Source organism: Lepus europaeus, chromosome 20 (genome assembly GCF_033115175.1).
Source record: "Lepus europaeus isolate LE1 chromosome 20, mLepTim1.pri, whole genome shotgun sequence".
In the NCBI taxonomy this organism is placed as follows: Eukaryota; Metazoa; Chordata; class Mammalia; order Lagomorpha; family Leporidae; genus Lepus; species Lepus europaeus.
Genome location: NC_084846.1, coordinates 26,339,565 through 26,359,344, shown reverse-complemented (window position 1 = coordinate 26,359,344; position 19,780 = coordinate 26,339,565). Strand labels below are relative to the sequence as shown.

Here is a 19,780-nt window from a genome sequence, read left to right as displayed (position 1 = left end):
CAGTGTTTGGGGGTGGCTCCGTGGTGAGCGCCCCGGGGCAGTGTGAAAGGCACCAAAGCGAGAGGTTCACCTCGTGACTTCCAAAAACACACAACACAGAGGACGATATTTGAAAGTACACAGAATCCTGCCAGCTCCATCCAAAGCCCAGCAGGTGCCCTCTGTCAGTGAGATCACCTGCTGTTGTTGATGGCGAGGACAAAAAGCCCTGATGTGCGGTAGCTGGGTCCAAGGATCCGCTCCTCTCCCCCAGGGCCGCATCTTCTCCCTCACCCGCCTTTTCTCCTCTCCTTGGCCAGTTGTGGCCGTTTGTCCTCACAAGACTGTGGCTGAGACCTCCTGTCTCTCCACTCCTTGCCACCTGCCAGGTCTGAGCCACCGGCATCTCTGGGCAGCAGTCACCTAACAGGGCTCCCAGCTCCCACTCCTGCTTCTCTGCAGCCTGCTCGCCACTAAGAAGCCGAAAGGAACTTTGGAAAATAGACATCGAGCCACGCAGCTCTCCTTCTGTACCCCACGTCCTTAGGCTCAAATCTGAATTCAGCATGGTCTCTAACAAGGTCTCTGGACTGTCATCTTGTTGCATATCTGTGTCTCAGCCCAAATCTCTCTTCACAGAGAAGCTCCAGCCCTGGCCTCCTCACTGAAGTGACTTCCCACCAATTCCCTAGGTGTTCTTACGTCCCTTACAGATACTAGTAATTTCCTCGTGGCCGGCGCCACAGCTCACTAGGCTAATCCTCTGCCTGCGGCACCGGCACCCCGGGTTCTAGTCCCAGTTGGGGTGCCAGATTCTGTCCCGGTTGCTCCTCTTCCTGTCCAGCTCTCTGCTGTGGCCTGGGAAGGCAGTGGAGGATGGTCCAAGTGCTTGGGCCCTGCACCCGCATGGGAGACCAGGAGGAAGCACCTGACTCCTGGCTTCGGATCAGTGCAGTGCGCCGGCCACAGCAGCCATTGCGGGGTGAACCAGCGGAAAAGGAAAACCTTTCTCTCTCTATCTCTCTCTCTCACTGTCCACTCTGCCTGTCAAAAAGAAAATTATCCTTATTAGTCGTGGCCGTCCCTGCTCATGGCCTGCTGCCCAAGTAATTTGTGCACCTTGTGAAGTCAGGGGCTCACCGCGGTGGCTCTCAGATGTCACCCTGGTGCCAGGCTCACAGTAGGTGCTCAGCAAACGTTTGTACAAAGGCAGGAGCAAGTGGTATGAAGAGAGAAGTCATCCGCTTCCCATGCGGGGGTCAGAGCTGTGTGGGATGCATGTTGACGCTGAGTATCGATGGGAGGATGGAGGTAGAGACGGCTGGGGCTGGAGCAGGCCCCGCAGTGAGGAGCTGATGCAGAGACCGGAGTCTGGGGCTTGCAGCTTTTCTGTTCGTTGAGACCGATTCCTTTAGCGATTGCACCTGCAGAGACTGGATAAGGGGGAGGCTGGAAGGAGGAGGGCTTTGAGTAGCAGATTCTTGCTGCAGCAAAAAGGTGGGCCGGGGGGGGGGGGGAGAGGGTGCAGAGGGAGGGGTGGCTCCAAGACCCCGTAGCCTGGAACTTTGTGGTAACAACATTATGAGCACCCCACACATAAAATGTGCTTCCTTTATTATTGAAGCTGCCAGCCAGAAAAGCCACAACTGAAAAATACATATGGCCGCTTTCCCGAGAGGTGAAGGGAAATCCTTGATGGAACACAGCACTGATATGATGAGGGCAGGGTGGGTTTAGGTGAGGGTGAGGGTGGAGATTAATTCTCCCAGTGTCATGGATGTTGAAGGAGAAATGCTGTGCAAGGGACATGCCCCGTGCCCATTGGTAACTGTTCATCCCATTGACAAAAAAATGTTCTAATTTTTATATTTTGCTCGTCTGCCTAAAATGTTTTCCTGCCCAGCTGCTACCTGGAAGAAAATTACCCGAACATTGATGTCCCATTTTGCATTTTTAAAATATTGTTCTTTTTTTTTTTTCCTTTAAGCAATTGAACAGGATGAGGAAAACAACGTCAAACACGTGACAGAAGCCGAAGGCTCTGCGGACGCCCAGGTATGGTCAGTGCTGCCACAGCTCCTTGGGCCTCTCCTGTTGAGAGAGGTGACACTGTTCAGGTGTTCACAAGGAAAGCAGGCTTTCCCTCTTGTGTTCTGTGACCAGCTGTGTTCCTGGGACTACAGTGTTCGGTTTCAGTATAAAAGTGTTTCACAGAGTTGGCCCTACGTTGCTGATCATAATTAGACTTTGATCAGGGGGGAGAGACAGATTCATAGTGGGGTGTGGTGGGGGGAGAGAGATCGCTGCACCTCCCAGGAGGGGCTGATGTTGTGGTGCAGCAGGGTAACTCTCCCTGGCCACACTGGCAGGTCCCAGCATGCTTTGCTGCAGGTGTGACTGGGAAAGTAGCAGAAGATGCCCCAGGTCATTGAGCCCCTGCCACACCCACGTGGGAGACCAGCATGGAGCTCCAGGCTCCTGGTTTCACCTGGCCTGGTCCTGGCTGTTGCAGCCATTTAGGGGGTAAACCAGCAGATGGAACATCTCTCTTTTTCTCTCTCACTCTTTTCTATCTGTCTGACACTCTGCCTTTCAAATGAATAAATAAAGCTTTAAAAAAAAAAAGAGAGAGAGAGAGAAGAAGGAGAGGCTACCCTGAGGCATGCTGTTCCGGGGGACCCCGGAGGCAGGCAGTGAGGATGAGGTGGCTACGCACAGCCGAGCTCGGCCAGACGAGTCAGAGATGTTTAAGCTCCCAAAGATCTGTGTCACGCGTAGATCTGCTCTGGGTAGCAGCTGACCTCTAAATGCCTTTGTGTTGGAAGATCCCCGGGGGTCCCTGTGCTGTATCAATTGTTAGCTTTATAGCAAAGTGGAGAGTTCCAAGGTTCTTAGCCTGGTTGACCTCCCGCACCTCAGCCCTAACTTGATTCTGTCCAGAACCATCACACTAATGTTTTCAGTGAAGAGTGCACAGCTTGTCACGTTTCCATAGATTCAACTGTTTTGCTATGAAAATATTTAAAAGGCTGTGAGCCACAAGCTCATGCTGGAATTACATGTAAGGCTCTCACACAGACTTATCTAGGAATTCCCGAACTCAGGCTATTGGCTACTTTCTCAAAGACTCCTCCAATCATTATTTTCCTAGGGGCACAAGTGTTTTTAAATTGCAATCGCAGCCATCCTTTGTTTTGAACTTACTCTGCAGGCAAAAGTCTGACTACGGTTTTATTTCTCAAAAGGATGCACAGGTTCTGCTGTTTGAGTTTTGTGATTTGTACCAGCAACAGTAATTGTACTGCGCTTTTGCAGGCTGTAGAGAGGAATGAAACCCTGAGACCAGCGACTCAATAACTAGAGCAGGAACAGAGTCTGTGTAAGTCTGAGAGTCGAGAGTTGCCTTCCCGGGGAGCCGAGTGAGGGGGCGTAGGAAGGAAGACAGCTGTCACCTGCTCTCGATTCCCTGAGATGACTTGATGCGCCCCCACAGGAGAGCCCCCTGTTTAATAAGGGTTCCTTCTGCAGGTTCGGCCATCTAAGTGCTGTGGGCAGAATCACAAGTTCAAGTCACGTGAGGCGAACTTGAGGCAGTTAGGGATCCGTGGGTGTGATTTACACACAGGGTTTATCTGACGTTTGACGTGTGGCGTGGGGCTGAGGCAGCAGGTGCACGCCGGGTTCACCATGTTTCAGACAACCTCAGTGCTCACTGCAGAGCAGATTTTAAGCAAGACCAAGTGGAAACGGCTTCTCACTGCTTCTCCTTCACATGTGCTGAAGTATGTGTCCGTGGGGACACTGCCTCTCGGCTGTCGGAAACTTTGGGTGTGTAATGGGTTTATGTGCTCGCCAACCCCAGGGAGAGGGGACCTCACCGTTCACAAGCTCCTCACCCACCAGGGAATTCTCGCTTCCACTCAGATGTAGGCCCCTCTCATTCTTCTCCCGCTCAAGGCTGGGGTTCGGCCTGGGGGTGAAGATGCCCACGTCCCACGTCAGAGGACCTGAGCTTGACACCTGGTTACACTCCAGACTCCATCTTCCTGTTGACGCAGGACCTGGGAGTCAGCGATTGTAGTTCAAGTGCTTGGCTTCCTGCCACCCACATGGGAGAACCGGGTGGAGTTCCTGGCTCCCAGCTTTGGCCTGGTCCAGCCCCAGCTGTTGTGGGCATTTGGGGGGTGAACCAGAGTTTGTGCTCACTCACAAACACTGTCTCCCTCTGTCTCTCTCTGTCTCGTGTGTGTGTGTGTGTGAGACATAAAATTATTGAATTTATTTATTTGAAAGGCAGAGTGACAGAAAGAGATGGAGAGACAGAGGAACATCTTCCATATATAGGTTCACTCCCCAAAGTACTGCAACGTCCAGCTGTGAGGCAGGCCGAAGCCAGGACCCAGGAACTCCATCCAGGTCTCCCACATGGATGGCAGGTACCCAAGCACTTGGGCCAAATTCCACTGTTTTCCTAGGAGAGAGCTGGATCAGAAGTGCAGAAACTTGGACTCGAACTGGTGCCCTGATACAGGATACTGATGTCCTAAGCAGCAGTTTAACCCATTGAGCCGTAACACCAGGCCCTCAAATAAATACATTTTTAAAAAATCAAAAGAAAATGAAGATATTGGCCGGCGCCGCAGCTCACTAGGCTAATCCTCCGCCTTGCGGCGCTGGCACACCGGGTTCTAGTCCCGGTCGGGGCACCGATCCTGTCCCGGTTGCCCCTCTTCCAGGCCAGCTCTCTGCTGTGGCCAGGGAGTGCAGTGGAGGATGGCCCAAGTCCTTGGGCCCTGCACCCCATGGGAGACCAGGAGAAGCACCTGGCTCCTGCCATCGGATCAGCGCGGTGCGCCGGCCGCAGCGCGCTACCGTGGCGGCCATTGGAGGGTGAACCAACAGCAAAAGGAAGACCTTTCTCTCTGTCTCTCTCTCACTATCCACTCTGCCTGTCAAAAAAAAAAAAAAAAAAAAAAAAAAAAAAAAATGAAGATATCTTCTCTGCCCAAGAAAACCCTTGTCCCAGTGTTGTGACCTGTGAGTGGTGTGCAGAGGGCACTGGGGCTTGGGCTCGGGCCCCAGCCCTCCTCCCATAGCTGATGCCTCTGGGTGAGTTTTACAGGGGAGTAAGCCTAAAAGCTTTCAAAAAGCACCATGCCTCTGTCACCAGTGTGCCCCCACTGTGCCAGGCAGCACGTAGCAGGCATGTCCTCATCTCTGCAATGGAAGGGTATTTTGATGAAGGCACGAGGCTGAAATGAAACAGCCACAACGAAGGTGCCTGCGGCCCTGGCACACACGACTCTGCAGGCACCCGGGTACTTGGCAGCCTGGCGCGAGGGTTGAGAGCTCTGCCTCCGGCACGGCACCGCCCGGGCTCCTGGCTCAGCCCCAGTCACCATTCTGAGCTCTGTTTTCATGTGTTTGTATGGAAACCTCACAAGGAAGCCTGCAGTGTAGACAGTGTGCACTTACCACCATGGACAGACAGGCTGTGAGTGATGGGGCAGTCTGGCCACGGTGTCTTTGTGCTAAATTACCGTTCCGACCTTCGTAATGTGACGATGAAATGAGTGTGAGTGAAGCCCTCAGAGCAGCGCCTGGCACACAGGGAGTGCTCGGCACAAGTGGTTCCTTCTTGGTCATTCCCAGTTCACCGTAGCCGTCCGACTCCTGGCTTTTTTGAATGTGTCTTCCAGGCACCCGATGACATGACTGGGGTGCACTATGACCCTGTCTGCTGCACTGGTTATCTCATAAATACAGAACTGTCGCCTTCACTTTTTTTTTTTTAATTTATTTATTTGAAAGGCAGAGTTACAGAGAGTCAGAGGCAGAGAGAGAGAGAGTCTTCCATCTGCTGGTTCACTCCCCAAATGGCCACAATGGGCAAAGCTGAGCTGATCCAAAGCCAGGAGCCAGGAAGCTTCCTCCAAGTCTCCCACACGAGTGCAGGGGCCCAAAGACTTGGGCCATCTTCCACACTTTCCCAGGCCATAGCAGCTTAGAAAATAAAGGAATCTTGGTCAAAATGCGTTGAAGTCTTGCCAGCTTCTAATGGGATCTTTGGTGAGCAATATGTGATGCGGTGAACTGGGGTTCTTGCTGTGGCTCATGTGACCTCTGACCACTGGGTTCTGTAATCATCTTTGTGATCGCCAATCCTCCACTTGAAGAGAATTCTTCTTTTTTTTTTTTTTTTTTTTTTTTGAAAGGCAGAGTTAGACAGTGAGAGAGAGAGAGAGGGAGAAAGGTCTTCCTTCCGTTGGTTCACCCCCCAAATGGCTGCCATGGCCAGCACGCTGTGCCGATCTGAAGCCAGGAGCCAGGTGCTTCCTCCTGGTCTCCCATGGGGTGCAGGGCCCAAGCACTTGGGCCATCCTCCACTGCACTCCCGGGCCACAGCAGAGAGCTGGACTGGAAGAGGAGCAACCAGGACAGAATCCGGCACCCCAACCGGGACTAGAACCTGGGATACCGGCGCCGCAGGCAGAGGATTAGCCTAGTGAGCCGAGGTGCCAGCCCGAGAATTCTTAATGATACAGATAAGTGGCCAAATGTTTGATAATTTTTCTGTAGTCAAAAGAAAAGCATACTGAAGTAAGCTCTCAGTTAAGGCTAATAGAAAGCAGAGGATTCTTTATTTTTTTTTTTAAATAAACATTGTACCTTGTAATTATACCATGCAAATTATTAGCTCTTTTTTTTTTAATTTATTTGACAGATAGAGTTAGACAGAGAGAGAAAGGTCTTCCCTCCATTGGTTCACCCCCTAAATGGCCGCTATGGCTGGCACTGTGCCGATCTGAAGCCAGGAGCCAGGTGCTTCTTCCTGGTCTCCCATGTAGGTACAGGGGCCCAAGCACTTGGGCCATCCTCCACTGCCCTCCTGGGCCACAGCAGAGAGCTGGCCTGGAAAACGGGCAACCAGGACTAGAACCCAGTACCCATATGGGATGCTGGTGCCACAGGTGGAGGATTAACCAAGTGAGCCACGCGCCGGCCCCAGCCCTTTTTTAAAATTATTTTATTTATTCGAAAGGCACACTTAGAGAGAGGGGGAGAGAGATCTCCCACCTGCTGGTTTACTCCCCAAATGGCTACAATGACTGGAGTTGGGCCAAACCAAAGCCAGGAGCCAGCACTTGGGCCATCTTCCACTGCTTTCCCAGGTACATTAGCAGGGAGCTGGATCAGAAGTGAAGCAGCCAGGATTTGAACCAATGCCCTTACAGGATGCCAGTTTTGCAGGTTGTGGCTTTACCCACTATGCCACAATGCCAGCCCCCAGATGATTCTTTTATTTATTTACTTTTTATTATTTATTTGAAAGAATATCAGAGAAAAAGGGAGAGAGAGAGAGGAGAGAGAGAGTTTTTCCTCTCTCTGGTCCACTCTCCACATGCCTGCAACAACTGGGATTGGGCCAGGCTAAAGCCCAGTGGCAGGGGTCCAAGCAATTGAGCCATCATCTGCTGCCTGCAGGTGCATTAGCAAGAAGCTACATCCGAAGCAGAGGAACCCAGTGTCCCATGGGATGGCTTAATCCTCCACACCACAGCATCCTCCCCACATGATTCTTTTGAATCCTTTATGTTATAGTTTGAGTTTCCTTTTTATGTTCCTTTCTTAATTGTTTTTCAACTTCTTTGCCCTCCTTACGAATCCCTCAAGCCAAAACTGGATAAAAATCAGAGCCCATTCCCTGTCCCGGTCTAAAAGCTCAAGGAATCAGGTACGAGAGCTGCATGAACGCCTCACCCCATGCATCGGTTATGTCAGTTTAGGATACTGTGTTTTGAGTTCTGAAAGGCTGATTCTGCAGGTACAGCAGGTTACGAAGGCGAGCAGTTCCACGTCGCTGTGGTTTCCGCCCCCTTCCCCGTTCTCCGCCTGCTGGGGCAGGCTCCACTGTCACATGGTGTTGTGTAGGGAGGATCTGTCCACCCAGGTGCTGTGTCATCACAGCTGTCACAGGTCATTCTACGAAGGGGACTGCCATGCCATGAACCCCCTGCCCTGGTGGTTGCCAGGCCTCAGCTGGGCAGCCAAGGTCTGGGAGTCAGGGGTGCTGGCTGTGGCTCCAGGATCTGTAGCCTCCTGTTTGAGCCCATGCTAATGACTCCTAGGTTGGGCAAACCTGCCTGGAATGCCACCCTCTCCATCATGCACATTTCTTATGTGGCTGCATCGCAGCCTTTCCCCCATTACTGCAGGGGATGTTTTTCTCTCCCACCCATGGAGAGCATTTTCATAATTTTCTTTCTTTCCCTGCAGAAATTTAGAACAATAAATATTTGCTGACCTAAAGCTTGTGGGGTTTTTTTTTTAAACTATGAAATATCTTCTGAATTTTCCTGAAAAGAAGTCTTAATATTTTATATTTTAGAATACAGAATAAAACATCATCTCAGCCCATCAGTGTTTTTATTCTATCATTTATGTTTTCTGTTCAAGGTAGCAAGAATAGTGGTTAGGGTACCAATTGGGATGCCCACGTGCCATAGGAGAGGGCCTGGGTTTGAGTCCCAGCTGCACTTCTGATTTCAGTTTGCTACAAATACTCAGGGAGGCAGCAGATGGTGGCTCAAGTAACTGGGGCTCTGACAACCTCATGGGAGACCTAGATTGAGTTCCAGGTTCCTGGCTCTGACCTGGCCCATCCCAGGCAGAGACAGCCATTTGGGGAGTAAACCAGGAGATGGAAGATCTCTTTCTAGCTCTGTGTCTCTATGTCTATCTTTCAAAGCAATGAAGTAAATGAAAAGAATTCTTAAAAGCCAACAATAATATAATCATAATCATATCAAAATAAAATGGTAAAAAAAATTCTATTCTGTGAGTGTACATTCGAGGCTTGCTTTGTAATGAAGTGACTGTGTTATGTAGTGATCGACACAGATTTATCTGAATACTCTGTGTGTTGGATTGCCTTTGTGTTAAACAGCATTCCCACTGCGAGACTGCTCTCCTGAAAGACGGCACCTTCTTCCTTGTGCTGCTTGTCTCAGTGCTGTTCTAGCTACATGTTTTAGAAAAAGTGATTTGCAAAATGAAGATGATGCAGACAGTGTTTCACACAGAGATCTGGGCCCTTTCACCTCTTGTCACAGAAACACTGCTCCTTTGTCATCCGCGAGGCCGATCCTAAGGGAGCTCTGCCCCAGTTTCGTTTTACCACCAAGGGATTGAACCCAGCATTTATCTTTTCCTTTCCTTTATATTTTCTCTTTTGAGAGACAGAGAGAGCTGCCGTCTGCTGATTCACTCCTCAGATGTCTGCAATGGCCAGGCCTGGGCCAGGCTGAAGCCAGGACCTGGGGACTCAGTCCAGGTCTCCCGCATGGGTAGCAGGGACCCACATACTTGGGCATCTTCCACTGCCCTCCCAGGCACATGAGCGGGGAGCTGGATTGGAAATGGAGCAGCCAGGACTCAGACTGGTTCTCCTGGGGATGCCAGCATCACAAGGGGAGGCTTATCCACTGCACCACAATGCCAGCCCCTGGAGCCAGCACTGTTACGACTTGATGTGTGAGGGAAGCAGACTTTGTGTCTACAGTCATTGCATTTTCCTTCTCAAATATTGAGAATGATATGAATGGCTTTAATTGTACATCATAGAGATTTTTTTTTCTAAACAGACCTTGAAATAAGGCTCTTAAATAACTCTCCTGACAGTTACACATTCGTCTTTTATCTGTTTTTTTTTTTTTTTTCCCTAGCTTAACAGTGTTAGGTAAAGTGTTTGTAATTAATGTCACATAGATAAATTAAATAGACCAAGATTGTGAACATCCTTATCAAGGGCTGTTAGTTATCTTGCTTCTCCCGCATAACAAAGCTCCCAAACATGCTCATGAATTCATGGGTTTCTTGAATTAAATCCCTAAATTACGGAGCTGTGGAAAGGGTCCCCGGAGAACACCTGGCTTCCTGTGCTGCCTCTGAGGAGTGCCTGTGATGGACAGGTGGAGAGGCACTCCTCAGGCTCCCTCAAAGCCTTTTCTTTAAAAAAAAAAACAAAAAACAAAAAACTTTGTTCATTTATTTATTTGAAAATGAGAGGGAGGGAGAGAGGAAGCAATCTTCCATCTTCTGACTCTAGAATGAGTTTTAGAGTAACCTCGTTATTTCATATTGATTTCCCCTTTTATAACTTAAAAAGGAACATTGCTGCCTTGATTTTCTGGGTTCCACATCATTTCCAGATGTGTGCACAGAAGATGTTCAAGTCCACAGCACTCCTTACACAACAGCTGTTCAAACATGACTTGCAGGGGGACCAGTGTTGTGGCACACCAGGTTAAGCCACCTCCTGTGATGCCAGCATCCCATATGAGCACAGCTTTGAGGCCCAGCTGCTCTATTTCCAATCCAGCTCCCTGCTAATTCTTAGGAAAGCAGCAGAGCATGACCCCTGCTACCCATATGGGAGACCTGGATAGAGTTCCAGGCTTCTGGCTCCAGCTGTTACAGCAATCTGTGGAGTGAATCAGCTGATGGAAGATCTCTGTCTCTCTGTAACTCTGCCTTTCAAATAATACATTTTGGGAAAAAAAGACTTTCGGGGTGAGTGTTATGGCACAGCAGGTGAAGCCACTGCTTAGAATGGAGCACTAGTTCAAGTCCCAGCTGCTCTATTCCTGATACACCTTTCTGCTGATGTGCCTAGGAAAGCAGAAGATGGCCCAAGTGCTTGGGTCCCTGCCACCCTCATGGGAGACCAGGAGGAGCTCCAGGTTCTTGGCTTCAGCCTGCTCTAGCCTTTTCCTTTGTAGCCATCTGGGGAATGAACCAGTGGATGCAAGACCAATCTCTGTCTCTCCCTTTCCCTGTAACTCTGCCTTTCAAATAAATAAATCGATCTTAAAAAGAAATACCAGCAGGTGTGCCCTTAGTAATGTTTGACAATCTTATTCTCCTTCTTTTGTCTGGTTTCCTCTTAGGCCAAGAGTTGAGAAACCAGAGCCTACTGCTTGTTTTTGCAGCTTCAGTATCACTGGGATGTAGTTTTGTGTGGATTTGGGCATCGTTGCTTGTCATTCTTGGGCTCAGCCTGGAGTATTTCTTCTCTTGCTCTTTTCAGGAAAAGTTTGCCGGCACCTACAACCTAGACAAAGACTGTACCCCAGCTTCTCAGGCTTTGCCGTATCTTCTCCCCATAGTCTTTACTCTCGGCTAACAACGTGGCTACTCGTGCCAACCTGCCTGTGTACTTACTCTTGAACTTCGTCTTCCTGCTGTCCCAGTGCATGGGATATTTATTTACTTAACGATTTATGTATTTATCTGAAAGGCAGAATTACAGAGAGAGAGAGAGAGAGAGAGAGAGAAAGATCTTGAATTCACTCCCCAAATGGCCACAATGGCTAGGACTGGGCCAGACCGAAGTCAAGCCAGGAGCTCCATCTGGGTCTCTGACATGGGTGCAGGGGCCCATGCACGTGGGCCATCTTCCACTGCTTTTCCCAGGCCATAGCAGAGAGTTGTATTGGAAGTAGAGCAGCCAGGACTCCAGCTGGCGCCCATACGGGATGCTGGCATCGCAGGTGGCTGCCTCACCCACTATGCCACAGTGCCAGCCCTGTGATATCTATGGTCACATTTCTCTCTGAGGGGAGACCTCTATCTCTCCTACTCAAGAACATGACACTTGAAGATGCCCATCTTCTTCCTACATCATCAACTTTCCTTGCCCACGGAACACTGTTTGATAAAGATGAGAACCAGCAATTCTTGTCACCGTGCGACAGCCAGGAACAGGTCACTCCCCAGCCAGGGCCCCTCCCCGTCCTGCTCTGCTGGGAAGTCACCTCCAAAGCCCATAAAGCTCCCACACCAACAGTCACTGTTGTCAGACAGTCGGCACTCGCTGCCTATGCTGCACGAGCAGCCTCCGATGGAATTCTCGCTCCCTGTTTACTCTCCTGGAACCTACCCTCCTTCATCTCCTCCTCTTAGGTCTCCCCGTTTCCGGGTAGCTAAACCTCAGGCTGCCATCACTCTGCCGGTAGAACCAGAGGCATTCCAGTGACTCCCAGTTTCATGTTTCCAGCTGGCCTTCTCCCCGGAACCTCCAGTCTGCCAACCCTGGAGCCCCTCTTGGCTGCTGAGTAGACATCTCCCTGTCCTCGTAATCTCAGTAAATGACAGCTCCATTTTTCAGGTTGCTCAGACCAAATCTTTTGGATACTCCCAAAAATCCAATTCTGCCGGCCTTCCCTTTTTTTTTTTTTTTTAAGATTTATTTATTTATTTGAAATTCAGAGTTACACAGAGAGAAGGAGAGACAGAGAGAGAAAGAGAGGTCTTCCATTCAATGGTTTACTCCCCAATTTGTTGCAATGGCCAGAACTGCACCAATCCGAAGCCAGGAGCCAAGAGCTTCCTCGGGGTCTCCCATGTGGGTGCAGAGGCCCAAGGACTTGGGCCATCTTCTACTGCTTCCCCAGGCCATAGCAGAGAGCTGGATCAGAAGTGGAGCAGCCAGGACTCGAACCAGCACTCATGTGGGATGCCGGCACTGCAGGCAGTGGCTTTACCACTACACCTTTGAATATATCTGGAGTCTCTGCACCAGTCTCAACACAAGTGCCACGCCATGTCCTGTGTGGACACCTGTCACCGGCTGCTCTGCCAGCTTCACTTCCTTTCCCCCAACCCCTCCTCCAGCACACAATGTTCTCGCTGAAACATGAGTCAATCAGAAGCCTTCTAAAGGATCTCCTCCAGAGGAAAGAATTCCAGATGTCTTAGCCTGTAAGGACACCATGGGCTCCCTCCTGTGTCACCTCTCGTCTCCCTCCTCCCAGCTCTGCTCTCCTCGTGCTGTTCCCTTTGCTGGTCCTTGAGTCAGTCAGCCACACCCAAACCTCAGGGCCAGTGTGCTCGCTGCCCCTCGGCCTGGCACACATCGTCCTGGTGTGCTCGTCACTTCTTCCTTGTGGCCTTTGGGAAGCGTCACCTTACTAGGGAATTCTCCCAGACACTCCCATCCTAACACTGCCCCTGCCCACCTTTCTGTCCCTTCTCTCTACTCTATTTCCTTCCTTCCTACATCTCCCTGGAAGGATGTCCTCTGTGTGCTCTGTGATGTGGTTGGTGCTGAACCTATGCCCTGAACCTAGTAGAGTGTTGTTCGCACAAAGCCTGCTGCATGAGGGGCCGGCGCTGTGGTGCGACTGCTCAAGCCGCCACCTGCGTGTGATGCCAGCATCCCATTTCAGAGCCCCAGTTACAGTCCTGACTGCTAGGCTTCTGCTCAGCTCCTTGCTAATGCCCCCAGGAAGACAAGATGGCCCAAGTACTTGGACCCCTGCCACCCACCTAGGAGACCCGGATGGAGTTCCTGGCTGCTGGGTTTGATCTGGCCAGCCCCAGAGTGAATCAATGGATGCAAGAGCTTGCTTGCTCTCCCTCTGCCTCTCTCTCTCTCTCTCTCTCTCTCTCTCTCTCTCTCTGTCTCTTCCCCCTCCCTCCCTCTGTCATTTTGCCTTTCAAATAAATAAAATCTTTTTTTAAAAAAAATCTGTTGCATGAGTGAAAGAATAAGTGGATAAAATAATTATAGAACTAGAGATACATATCTGGAGAAGATTAAAAGAAGGATATAATAAATCTTTGTAGTTAAGTGTTTGTGGAAGATTGTCGTCTTGGATAAGGGACAGGCGTGTTTCCCAGCGTTTTAAAAAGCCAAACTGGTGCTCGTGGTTGAAGTTCATGGAGAAGACTAGGGTTTTGACTCGAGTGGTCAGGGGCTTTCCAACCAGTGTCTGAAGAGAAACTGAGATCCATGTCCAGGAAATCCAGGAGGGGACTGGAGACCCACTCATGACGGCCTCTGTAAAAATAAATCTCTGACGGTGGTGGAGGGAGCTCCACTCCCTGCATCTGGGAATCCGTGATTTGGGCCATTGCAAGGATCTTCTTGTGTGTTTCCTTCCTTCCTAGTTAGATTAGCTGCTCGATAAAGAGCAGTCACTGCCCTTGGGAATGCAGCCTTAGGCACCGTCTCTCCAGTGCCCGGTCAGCAACACGAGTGTCTTAGCACAAACTGCTGGGACCAGGACGGGGCAGCTCCGCCGGCCCCTGCCCGTGCTTGCTCATCTTCTTCCCTATGTCCCCATGCTGCAGGTCATGCTGGGTAAAACAGTTTCCATAGTCTGGCTTGCTCCTGCCTAGAGAAACCTTGGGTTTCTTCGTGTCCTGAGACATCAGTATGGAGCATTTTGGAAAGAATGTGAGATGGAGCTAAGAATTGTGTGTGTTTTTTTTCTAATCGAGTCCTGGCTGTGCCTCCCTCCTCATGGTCCCCTTTAACGCTTGGTGATGCTTCATGGGTCTTTTCCAAGCCCTCCTGAGTAGAGCTGCAAGCTTTCTTTTTCCAGTTGCTTATTGCTAATAAAAAGTTTTCCTTTTTTTCTTGTAAGGTTGGAAGTATTTTATGAATGTCCTGTAGTAATTTTCCAGTTGTTTAAAACAAAACAAAACAAAACCTCATGCTGCTCATGTTATAACCTTTGGGTTAACTGTGTATTTGTGTGTGGGATGATGTAGTAGAGTTAAAAACTTGGGAGGTGGTAGCCTGTTATTTTTAGGACTCTGTATCTCTTCACCCTTTTTGCCAGAGTGGTTCCTGGCGAACTTTCCCATGAGTTTTTAACCTCTTGCTAGGCTCTGCTTATGTAACAGGAAACAGGCTGTCAGGAACAAACAAATAGTGGCATATCAGCTTCACACGTAGTAGCAAATGGTTTAGTTGGCTCTGCCGTTCGCTCTTGGAGTAGACTGATCCATGATCTCAACCTCAGGTCCTTTTGGCGTGGCGTTCCTGGGTTAAAATGACTCCCGTTTTGGAAAGACAAGCCATTGTACCACGACCGTGATTTAACCCAGGCGAAGGAAAAAAAAAAATGAGTTTATTCTAAAGGTGCCCTTGGCGGTGGTGTGATGTCCTGGGATTGTGGATTTAAGTACATCTTCGCTTTCTCCCCAACTCTTAAGGCAGGGGTGATGTGCAAGCTTCAAGAGAGAGATGACATGGGACGGATTGAACTGGTCCAGAAGCTGGCACGAGAAAACTGTCAGTTTTTGCAGACGGACAGAAAGGAACCGGAGAAACCTGAGCACGTAAGCCCTTTTCCTCCTGGGAGCGCGGGCTTGAAGGGGTGGGAAGTGCTTCTGCCTGGCTTTCTGTTCGAAGGAAAGAACCGTTGATTTTAAATCTTTAAGTGTGGGGTTCCTCTGCTCCTTGGTGAAAATGGGGGACCTCCAAGATGCTGGATTTATAAGAGAGCTCTTCTCGAAAGTAAGTCGTGTAGAAATAGGGGCTCACCTTTGAGCCAGTATGAGCGCATGCATCACTGATGATCCTAAGTGGACGACTCTAGGTTTAACTTAGGGTGCTTTCGTCCCCCATCAGATGGTTTGGAGAATACGGACTTTGAAAGAACATTCCAGTGTACTTTTATGTTTTGTATGGGGTCAAGGGTGGATCTCATTGCCAAACAAGTGTGTGTCCTAAGCCACTGAAAATAGACAGGAACAGAAGAACAGACGATAGACGCTGGCACCCAGTGGCAGGGTCAGAAGTCAGTATCTTGTGAACGTTTGTGTTCCAACAAGAGTGATATTGTTTGCACGCAGTGCAAGCTGGGCAAAGGGACGATGGGCTTGGTCCCCCTGAAAGCGCTTATTCATGGGCAGCCCTGGGACTGAGAAGGCCAGCGTCCATCCCGCTGGGAGGACAGTGGCACCACTCTCCCCTGCTCCGTGTTGCTGCTGGTTTTGTTGTTGTTGTTCGTAAGACAGTTTCACTCTCGGCACTGCTCTGGCCAGGGTTACTCATGGAGAGGAAAATTCCTCTGTGCTTGTAAACGTGTCTTTCTCTGAAGCCAGCTTTCCTTGGAATTGTATTTTCAAACCTTTCCAAGGGGGGACCAGTGTTGCTTCAAGTCCATCGATAGAAATGACAGGGTTTTCCTGAGCAGGAGCAGAGGGGAGATGTTGGAGGCTGGCTGGTTGCTTAGTTTAATAACCTGGCACCTTGCAAACGGTGCAACACGGAATTGCAATGGTTGATGTTTCCAGGGGGAGAATGATTAGGCAGCTTCAAGCTTCCTGATGGAGCTATTTTAGGAGTGACCCCTGGCTTAGGTGCAGGTGGAAATGTCAGATGCCTTCACTCTGCCAGGTGCTATTGAAGAGGGAAGGTCTTGATCAGGTTCTGAAAGCACCCCGAAGGCTGACTACATCCAAAGGCCCTCCAGTCCTGTGCTGTGTGCTGAGGACACTTTGAGACAGTGTTTCCTTTGATTCATTTTAATCAGAAGAGCAGCATTTTTCATATGCCCTGCTGTATTGGTTTCAAGATAGATGTGTCTGCACATTTTAGCATCTCTGAAATCAAGGTGAGTCTTCACTGTGGATGATGCGAAAGCGTGTCGTAGTTTAACTATGAGCATTTTTCTTTTCTTGTAGATCACTGACAACTCGATTTTAGGGCAAATTTCTCGCAATCAGACAATAGAGCAGCACTTCTCCAAAAATAAACATCATGATCTCCAGGCCACAAACAACCCTGTGCTTATTTTCAAAGATCCTTGTGTACCCTGTGTCTTTTATTTAGTGCATTCTGGAATGTTACAAATAAGAGCAGCCAATGCCATTATAAGCGCCTCCAAATTTGTAGCTATAGAAATATGAACTTGGTGCTGATCATGACAGAGCCTTTCCACATGAGTCAGAAACTCAGTGATTAAAGATTTGCAACTCTGTTTATGGCTATTTATTTTCTGTTGCCACTAAATTTTAAGTTTGCAAATAGAAAATTTTAAGTTTGCAAAAACACCAAGGTTTTTCACTTCTTGCTTGAATGTCCTCTGATGGGTACCTTGGCAACTCTGAGAGCGAAGATGGTTCATAAATAAACATTGGAATTAGGCCTTTTTCCACACAGACTTTCCCGTGAAGCTGAAAGTGAGGAAAGGCGAATGTTGAGAATCTTTTATTTTTTTGGCCTGGTGATAAATATAAATGCAGCCATTCTGCCATCTGCCTTCTGCCGGACGAAGCCAGCTGAACCAATCACCTGTCAAGGCTGGTGTTGACATAGGGTGCCACTCAGCGAATGATTTGCTAGCTATGAGATACTTGTACTTTTTTTTTTTTTTACAGTAATTTATTAGGAATCAGAAGCTGCCCAATACTTTATTTTAATCTCTTGGGTCTTGTGCACTGGGTGTATCCACACCGTTGCTTTCCTGTGACGTCCACATCGTTTGTGAGACTGAAGCGTGTCCATTTTTCCCACCCTCGGCTTCTTTTCAATAGCAGTTGTCTGCTCTCGATGCCCAACACTGGGGTACAGAGGAAGCTGCAGTCCATCGAACGTAAACTTGCAACAAGTCTCTTCTTGTTGCAAGAATAACGCCCAAGCCCTGGAGTTTCGTACAGATTTCCTTTCTTTTTTTTTTTTTTTTTTTTTATTGTTATTTTTGACAGGCAGAGTGGACAGTGTGAGAGACAGACAGAGAGAAAGGTCTTCCTTTTGCCATTGGTTCACCCTCCAATGGCTGCCGCGGCTGGTGCGCTGCTGCCGGCGCACCGTGCTGATCTGAAGGCAGGAGCCAGGTGCTTATTCTGGTCTCCCATGTGGGTGCAGGGCCCAAGCACTTGGACCATCCTCCACTGGCCTCCTGGGCCACAGCAGAGAACTGGCCTGGAAGAGGAGCAACCGGGACAGAATCTGGCGCCCCGACTGGGACTAGAACCCAGTGTGCCGGCACCGCTAGATGGAGGATTAGCCTGTTGAGCCACGGCGCCGGCCCAGATTTTCTTTCTTTCATGACTTTAAAAATGTTCCATTTCCCTCATCTACGATGCTGGGGGTGCCGAAAGTAGTTAAAGTAGACAGTGGTGAGATTGGAGTTGGAATCCAAGTTGTCTGCCCTGTCGAGTCACTCGTTTTACCAAACGCATTGCTTCGCCCGTCTTACAAGGCCACATGTGTGCCCGACTGATGAATGTTGCCTCCAGGAGCTACTGCAGTAGCGAAAGACGTGTGTTTGCTGTTGGTTGCTGGTATGTCTTGTTACAAGGGAATCAGAGCTTTCCGAGTCATCATTTCTAATATTAAACCAGTAAATGCCATGATTATGAATGCATGAGGTGAGAGAAACATGTCACTGTGCTTTTGCCAAGGTATTTTTGCAATAGAAAAAGTTTAACATGTAATTATCACACTCCGCCCAGGAAGCACTCTGTTTTCCTATTTTCTATTAACTAGCCATGGGCAAAATGAGACCAGGTTCTCTGCTAAGCATGAATGGTTATCATGCGAAGGCTTCAAGAATGGGACAGAAATGGGCTGGGTCTTAAGAGATGACCTCCCTTGTGGGTATTGTAGTTCCTGGTCTTAATTCCATGATTATCTCAATAGAGGAAGCAACAGGTGTTCTCACAGGGGGTCAGTTGAGCTTGACCTTGCAGTCAGGAGAGAAGGGCGGGGCAGGGGAGAGAGCTTTAGGTGGAGGGAGGAGCAGGAAGACATGACTGTAGTTCTGGGGGTGACTCATGGGGAGCAGGAAGGCAAGGGCTGGAAAAGCGCACTGAGCTGGGGGATGAAAGCCCTGGTAAAGAACCCCCGGCGTTCGGGCTTGCCTCTGGCAGAGGAACGCCATCAAAGAAAGGAAGTGGCATAATCAGATCCAGCCTCTGTAAGATCGCTCTGGCCCTGGTTCAGAGGCAAAGGGAGCCAGGAAGGGGTTGGGGCGCGGACTCGCCGGAGAGAAGCCTTGGAGAGCCAGGGTGGTGAGTTAGTCAAGTGAGGGCTGCGCGCCTGAGCCAGGCAACGATGCTGGCACCAGGAAGGTGGGCAGTGCGGAGAGCTGGTGATTGAAACCTGGGTGCCTTCTGCAGGAAGCAGTTTTTGAATTTCTGTTCAGGCTCCTTTGGGATGGTAGTAGATTTGAGAGTAGCTGGCCCTCTTTGCCCTGAATGCTGCATAAGCCCGTGGCTCTCAGAGACCTCAGTGTTTACCCTCCTGACACATTATTAGCTAGAGGCTTTGGCTGGTGGTGGAGACATGAAGTAAACTTTTCTATGTTTTCCACCTCAGACCCTTTGAATCTCTGTAAGAGAATCTCTAGTCATCCCCAAATTCGCTGGCTCATTTGGGCAAAGCTGTGGCACCTTCTGCAGTTACAGGTGTGTCTCCTTCAGCCCTTGCTCCCCTGACCTACATGGCCTGAGGTGGATTACTGTTCTGTTGTTCTGGAATGTTCTCCATCACTCATTAACAATGCTGTTACATTTTATGTTGTAGAGGAGCCAAAGTAACTGTGCTGAGTCCTTACCAAGTATGGTCTCTGGCTGTGGAGAAAAGACACTGCCCCCAGTAAATGAGGTAAAGGAGGAGATTGGGCAGGGGTGAGGAGCAGCAGTTAAGATGCCACTTGGGACACCAGCATCCCACATCAAAGTGCCTGGCTCAAGTCCCAGCTCCTCCACTTCCGATCCAGCTTTCCCTAACACACGCCCCAGAATGCAGCAGTGGTGGTTCAAGTACTTGAGTACTTGAGTCTCCACATGGGAGACTTGGATTGAGTTCTGAGCTCCTGGTGTTGGCCTGGCCTAACCCTGGCTGTGGCAGGCATATGGAGGGTGAATCAGCAGATGGAAGATCAACTGATCTCTCTCCTCTCTCTGACTTTCAAATAAACACGAAGTAAAGAAATCAACAAATAATATAGAAAACAATGAGTCATTGATGAGAATCCCAAGAGATACACCGAGGAGG

The 19,780-nt window shown here is 49.4% G+C and overlaps 1 protein-coding gene across 1 annotated transcript in view; it reads left to right on the top strand.

Moving 5' to 3' along the window:
- The window catches only part of RAPGEF5 (Rap guanine nucleotide exchange factor 5), a 249,155-nt gene that overhangs the window by 120,574 nt on the left and 108,801 nt on the right, over positions 1 to 19,780 (top strand). The window contains exons 8-9 of the mRNA XM_062179032.1: positions 1,967 to 2,034; positions 14,986 to 15,111. Coding sequence (XP_062035016.1) covers positions 1,967 to 2,034; positions 14,986 to 15,111 — 194 coding nt within the window. The remainder of the gene's footprint in view (positions 1 to 1,966; positions 2,035 to 14,985; positions 15,112 to 19,780) is intronic.